Source organism: Lepus europaeus, chromosome 10 (assembly GCF_033115175.1).
Source record: "Lepus europaeus isolate LE1 chromosome 10, mLepTim1.pri, whole genome shotgun sequence".
Lineage (NCBI taxonomy): Eukaryota > Metazoa > Chordata > Mammalia > Lagomorpha > Leporidae > Lepus > Lepus europaeus.
Window position 1 is genome coordinate 72,125,674 of NC_084836.1, and position 7,331 is coordinate 72,133,004.

Genomic DNA, 7,331 nt, shown 5'->3' on the forward strand with positions numbered 1-7,331 from the left:
TTTAAAAATACTTATGAGCTTGAGAAAGAAGTTGATGGAACAAGAGAGAGAGAGAGAGCTCCTGTGCACTTATTCACTCCCTAAATAAATAGAAAGCATGAGTGGAGAAGGTCTGAAGTCTGGAGTCAGGAATGGAGTCTAGGCCTTCCTAGTTGGTGGTATCACCACTGCTTCCCCAGGTCTGCAGTAGCTGGGAGCTGGAAACTGGAGCTGTCGCTGGAAATCCAAACTGGGCACTCTGAGGTAGATATATGATATCTTAGCTGGCATCATAAACACTAAGCTACATGTCAAGCCTCTCTCTCTCTCTCTCTCTGTTAAGATTCATTTATTTATTTGAAAGGCAGCATTACAGAGAGGCAATAAAGAGAGAGAGAGGTCTTCCAGCTACTGGTTTACTCCATAAATGGCCACAGTGGTAGGAGCTGGGGTTGATCCAAAGCCAGGAGCCAGGAACTTCTTCTGGTTCTCCCTTGTGGGTGCATAGGCCCAAGCACTTGGGCCGTCTTCTGCTTTTCCAGGCCATAACAGAGAGCTGGATCAGAAATGGACCTGCCAAGATTCAAATTTATGCCCATATAGGATGCTTTACCCTCTATGCTACAATGCCAGCCCCATTAGCTTCTCTATTAAAATATTATTTCTCAGCCATATTTGAAGTGACTATGCATGATGTTTCCTTAGAATCTTCTTTGTTCTTTCCCATCATAGTTTCACTGATATGTTCTTGCCTTTTCCCCTGAATACTTCTACATTCTCCTTAACATTGCTCACTCAAGAGTCAATATTGTCCCCCTTCAGCCTGTTGTGTAATTCCCCTAGACAGATGTGGCCCTTTGCAATTTGAAACTTCTGTTTTCCTCCAGCTATGGCATTTTTCTTAGCCTTTAGGCCATAGATTTGTTTCCCTGTTGAATGTCCAAATGCTCAGCAAGTCTAAAATAAAACCACATCCTTTCTTCTTCATTCATACCCATATACAAGAAATACAACTGTCAGTGTTTTATGACAGAATTGATATGTTTACCAGAAGTGTTTTATTATAGGTGATGATAGCATTCGGAGACTTGGCTGTGTATTTCACCTGGGAGGAATGGCAGAACATGAACAATGATCAGAAAATCCTGTACAGGGATGTGATGCTGGAGACCTATGGAACCCTGTTTTCCTTAGGTGAGTGATACCCATCATATGCCCAATGGTAACATTTCTTGCCATTTGACCAATAAGTGAATGATTTAAAAGTTTAATAATTGGGTATAGAATTTCAGGACATGAATAATCTGAATGTCTACTATCTAAGAAAGGATTCAAATTGAAACATTTGTTGCATAGCATCTGAACCAAGCTGTAGTCCTTTAATTAACCCAAGATAGTGAGTTCACAAAGACTTACATTGATTCTATTAATAGGGCACTGCATGACCAAACCTGACTTGATCTTCAAGTTGGAGCAAGGAGCAGAGCCATGGATGGCAGAAGAATGGCTAAATCAGAGCCTTCCAGGTCAGTCTGCACATATGGACAGGGAGGCCAAGGCAGAAAGAGTACAGCAGATGTTGTCTGGTGCTCTTTTCCTGAATTTTTCCCAAGTCTTACTCCTGATGACAGCTGGTTTTGTATATCAGATACAGACATTCTAGAGTATCTAGGGTATCTATTCTATCTCTGTAATCATTTGTTCTTGGTAAAGATGTTACTAAGGCTTTTTTTTAGGTTAGATACATTCCTCAAATTCTAACTTCTTGTTTGCTACAGTTTCATGTCTTTTCCTTTATGCATTTATTAATTTCTTCAGTGCTTATTAATTGGGCAGGTTTTAGAAACTTGTTTCTTACCTAGTGCTTAGATTAAGTTCCCACACAATGTTTTGGCCAGACACAGACCTTGCTATTTTAAGCATCTCAGGATTGAACCAATAGATGTTAACTCTCTCTGTGTCTCTCCTTTGGTTCCCTTTCTCTGTGCCTCTCAAATAAATAAGAAAATGATAGGTTATTGGACACATTTGGGGCATGATCCTGTGGTTGGTGACCTTCTGTTTCCTTTTATTTTGTGTCTCGTTTGCTTTCTCTCTAACTCGCAAGTAAGGAAATAAGTAAATGCTAAAAGATTGTCAGTAACAAGCCTCTGTAATGTGATATCAAAAATCAAAGATAAGCATGAACTTTTACAGGAAAATGAAAGTAAGTGATTCTAGACTCACCAAGAAAGTCATGAGATTCTGAATACCAAGGTCAAGTAACCTCATGTATTCCTGTGATGTGGGTCAGAATTGTTTAGGAAAGAGTTTTAACTATGTAATTCTATTTCTCAGTATTATTGCAAAACAATGAAATGGTTGAAAGGCATAAGAGATGAAGTTTTCTGTGAGAATAGGAAAAAACTAATCAAAACCTGCATAAACTCACATATCACAGAGGAGTGTTTATAGAAAGAACTGAGAGGAAATAACCTGTGATTGCAGAATGAATTAGAAAACACTTTTCAAAGATGGTGAACATATCCTTGATTGCACAAAGAAATTCTTTAAACTGGAAGGGAGTTATACCCAAAGTGGTATATTGGGACTTTTCTGTACTTGTAGTTATGAGTAGCTGAAGATGTCAGGTTTCATTAGGAATACGGAGATACTATTATAAAATGCATATAAAAGCAGAATTTTTCATTTTCATGCTGTTTCCCTGGTAAGACTGAACATGAGACAATCATACATTCAAATCCTGTTCCTTAAATTTGTTCCAGCTTAGAGTACAGACACATTTCATTCTTCTCTATCTTAAAGTACATTTGCATCCATTAAAACCTTCCCATATGAGGAATCAGGGAAGTACAAGTCACACAATTTTATAAAAATAAACTGGAGAAAAAGAGCAGAAAAATGTGGTTGCTAGGCAATGCATTAAAATTTTTATCAAATATCTGTCCAATCTTTAAAATCTTACAGTTATTTCATCTTTGTGAAAGGCAAATTGATTGTGAGGAGAGAGAAAAAGGGATCTCATTAGATCACTCCCCAAAAGCCTGTTATAATTAGATTGGATAGTCCAAAGTGAAAAGCCTAGAACTCCATCTAGTCTTCCCTAGTGTATCACAGGGTCCCAAGCATGTGAACATCATTTGATGCCTCCCAGTTTACATTAGCAGATTGCTGTTTTTTGATTTTTTTGTTTGTTTGTTTGTTTTGTTTTTTTGAGAAGCAGAGTGGATGGTGAGAGAGACAGAGAGAAAGGTCTTCCTTTTTGCCGTTGGTTCACCCTCCAATGGCCACTGTGGCCAGCGCATCTTGCCGATCCGAAGCCAGGAGCCAGGTGCTTCTCCTGGTCTCCCATGGGGTGCAGGGCCCAAGCACCTGGGCCATCCTCCACTGCCTTCCCGGGCCACAGCAGAGAGCTGGCCTGGAAGAGGGGCAATCGGGATAGAATCCGGCGCCCCAACCAGGACTAGAACCCGGTGTGCCGGCGCCGCAAGGCGGAGGATTAGCCTGTTAAGCCACGGCGCTGGCCAGTAGATTGCTGTTTTAAAAGCTTAGTAGCCAGAGCTCAAACTTGCATTGCTTTGGGATTCAGGTACATATCTAGCCATGTTTTAACATATTTTACCACAAAAGTCATTCTGCCTTTCCTGAAAAAAAATTCAGGTAATAAGCAAGATTTTGATTGAACATTGGGAGATCTATAGGTACACTTTAATATACTAATGTATTAAAGAGAAAAGCCATATAATAGTCATAAATAAGTATCTTGTACTGATTTTGTTAAAATCTTATGCCATTTGGATAACAAGTAACTAAATTCCATTTATATGAGTATGCCAAGAGTAAGTCATATGTGATTCAGTGACATGTTTATTTTTACTCATTTCAGTTGCCACAAAAGAGGATGACCTGCTTAGGAACAACCAGGAAAGTCAAGACAAAAATCTGAATCAGGATGTTATGAAAGCTAACAAATCACCCGTTCTCAAGATAGTTGAATTAGGAAAAACACTTAATGTAAGTTCAAGATATATTCCAAAACTGATTATCAAAACGGGAACTTATTCAAGAATGAAACCTGAGGAGGGCAATCTATGTCACAATGTGTATCCTCTCAGTTGGCCTGATCAATTACAAGTTGAAGAGAAATTTGATGCCACTAAGTTATCTAGAAACTCTCTCCAATTCTGTCAGCCTCTTAGTCAGTATCACAAGATTCAAACTGTGAAGCAGCCATTTGAACAAGGGAAAGGCTTCACAAAGAAGAAATTCTGTAAATCTGATAGGATTCATGTGGTAGAAGCCTGTAATAAGTCAACCATCACTGTTGGAAAGACAAAACATAGAGAAAACGTTTTCCATGAAAATTCTAACCTCAGAATGTGTCAACAAACCCACACAAGAGATAAATTTTATGAATATATTAGGTATGTGGAACCCGGCATTTACCAATCAGATCTTGCAACAAATCGGAGACCACATATAGAGAAAAAACTCCATGTATGTAAACCTTGTGGAAAATCATTCACTTTTAAGTCCTGCCATAATATCCATGACAGTACCCAAAGGCAGGAAAACCCCAATATATGCAATGAATATAAAGAAACCAGTGACCAGAAGTCAGATCTCAGTAGAAGTCAGAAAATTCACACACAGAAGAAAATTCATGAATGTAATAATTGTGGAAAAGCCTTTTTGTGCAAGTCATCCCTCAGCAAACATAAGAGACTCCACACAGAGGAGAAGGCTTATGAATGTAATGACTGTGGAAAAGTTTTTCACCAGAGGTCAAACCTTATAATGCATCAGAGAATTCACACAGGGGAGAAACCTTATGAATGTAATGACTGTGGAAAAACCTTTAGTCAGAAGTCAAGCCTCATAATGCATCAGAGAATTCACACAGGGCAGAAACCTCATGAATGTAACTACTGTGGGAAAGCCTTTGGCCAGAAGTCAAGCCTCATAATGCATCAGAGAACTCACACAAGGGAGAAACCTTATGAATGTAATCACTGTGGAAAAGCTTTTGGCTGGAAGTCAAACCTCATAATGCATCAGAGAACTCATACAGGGGAGAAACCTTATGAATGTAGTGACTGTGGTAAAGCCTTTGGCCAGAAGTCAAACCTCATAACGCACCAGAGAACTCACACAAGAGAGAAAATTCATGAATGTAATGGCTGTGGAAAAGCCTTTGGCCAAAAATCAGACCTCATCAAACATCGGAGAATTCACATAGGGGAGAAGTGTCATAAATGTAATTACTGTGGAAAAGCCTTTGTCCTAAAGTCAAGTGTCATACGACATCAAAGAATTCACACAGGGGAGAAACCTTATGAATGCAATGACTGTGGAAATGCCTTTAGACAAAAGTCAGACCTCATCAAACATCAAAGAATTCACACAGGGGAGAAACCTTATAAATGTAATGACTGTGGGAAACCCTTTGGTCAGAAATCAGACCTCATTAAACATCAGAAAATTCACACAGGGGAGAAATCTCATGAATGTAATGACTGTGGAAAAGCTTTTAGCCAGAAGTCGAACCTCATCAAACATCAGAGAATCCACACAGGGGAGAAACCTCATGAATGTAATGAATGTGGAAAAGCCTTTATCCAGAAGTCAAACCTCATCAAACATCAGAGAATCCATAGAAGGTAGAGACTTGATAATTGTCATGACTGTGGAAAAGCCTTTGGCAGTAAGTTACACTTCATAAGACATAAGAGATTTCACATGGGAGAAGTCTTATGAATGTAATGACTGGAAACCTTCGGCAACAAATCGTAACTCAATGCATCAGAATTCACACAGAGAAGAAATCTCATGAATGTGATGACTAGAAAAGGCTTTTGTTGTAAGTCTTGATTAATAACATACCAGAGAATTCACAGAGGAGAAACCCCATGTAGGTAATGACTATGGAAAAAGGCTTTGGCCAGAAATCAGACCTGATTGAACATCAGAGAAATAAGCATAGGGAAGAAACATGAATCTAATGACTTCAAATCCATTTGCTATAAGTCTCAACTCATAGCAGATGAGCAAATTTACACAGGAGAGAAAAGTTATGAATGTAATGGGTGTGGAAGAGCCTTTGGGAATAAGTGATAACTCATAATGCATCAGAGAACACATATAGAGGGGAAACTTCCAAATGCAATGACTGGAGAAGCCTTTCACCATTAATCAAACATCAGAACATTCACACAGGGAAGAAACCTTATGATTGAAATGACTCAGAAAGCTTTTTACCATAATTCAACCCTCATTGCACATCATCTAATTCATAATGAGGAAAAACCCTTTGAATATAATGCATGTAGAAAAATCTTTACCAGAGAACTCATAGGGGGAGAAAGCTTGTGAGTGTAATGAGTGTTGGAAAGCTCTTTGCCAGAATCACACCTTGCAACATCAGAAAATTTGTAATGTGGAAATTAAGAATGACTGTAATGTTGAAATCCTTTTGTCAGAAGTAATACCTCATGACGTGTCATGGAATTTAAACAAGGGAACAACATTAAAATATAATATGGAAGAGCTTTTCCCTGAAATCACTGTAACCATTGTGACCTAGCCTTTTGCTAAGAAAGTCACACCCAGTACAAAAGGAGTTCAGGTAAGAGAGAAAGCTTATAAATGTTATTAATGTGAAAAAAGCCATTTGTTGGAAATAAATCATTATACATCAGGTAATTCACACAGGGGTTTTCTTAGTTGTTTAAGGGATATAGAAAACTTTCATGGAATTCAGGCTTACATATAGAATTTGCAAAAGGTGGTATCCTTTGAATTCAGTTAATATGAGAAATTAGCCAGAAATGAGACATCAAGAGACATGTGGGAGTTCATAAATAAAAATCAATGTGATGAATAAAAAAATCCCTCTCCTAAAAATCATTCTTCAGTTTACATGAAAAGAAACAGAAATGAGTATACCATAAGTAATCACTCAATTTCTAACAGACTCAGCAAATGAAAAATCTTATGACTTTAATGTAATTAGAAAAACATTTACTGTAAGACAAATTAATACAAAATATAGAATGATTAAACACGAATTTCTGAAAATGTATCATGTCTGGAAAAATTCTTTGGGATTACACCCCGGCAAGTATTAAGCAATTTACATGATGAATTGTGATGGACACTGGTTAGCCATTCTTTGGAATTTTTTTTTTCTCTTATACAATCTGCATTTTTATTATCCCATTATTGTGAGTGGTACCAAGTTAATGAACTGTGCTTTCATTTATAAATTTTGCTAACAAATATTCAATAGTTGCAACAGTTGATGGAAATTACTGTACCAGTTATTTGGAATATCATCTTCAGCAATTACCAAG

General features: G+C 37.8%; 1 protein-coding gene across 1 annotated transcript; it reads left to right on the top strand.

Moving 5' to 3' along the window:
* The first annotated feature begins 1,060 nt into the window (after positions 1–1,060).
* Positions 1,061–7,038, top strand: LOC133767794 (zinc finger protein 260-like). Its single transcript, XM_062202239.1, has 3 exons — positions 1,061–1,173; positions 1,413–1,505; positions 3,866–7,038. The coding sequence occupies exons 1-3, from the start codon at positions 1,104–1,106 to the stop codon at positions 5,641–5,643; spliced, it is 1,941 nt and encodes a 646-aa protein (XP_062058223.1). The 5' UTR covers positions 1,061–1,103; the 3' UTR covers positions 5,644–7,038.
* The last annotated feature ends 293 nt before the right edge of the window (positions 7,039–7,331 follow it).

Coding starts and splice junctions, on each gene's coding strand:
- LOC133767794 (XM_062202239.1), top strand. CDS start 1,104: ATGAACAATGATCAGAAAATCCTGTACAGGGATGTGATGCTGGAGACC. Junction 1,174..1,412: donor TGGAACCCTGTTTTCCTTAG/GTGAGTGATACC, acceptor TTCTATTAATAG/GGCACTGCATGACCAAACCT. Junction 1,506..3,865: donor GCTAAATCAGAGCCTTCCAG/GTCAGTCTGCAC, acceptor TACTCATTTCAG/TTGCCACAAAAGAGGATGAC.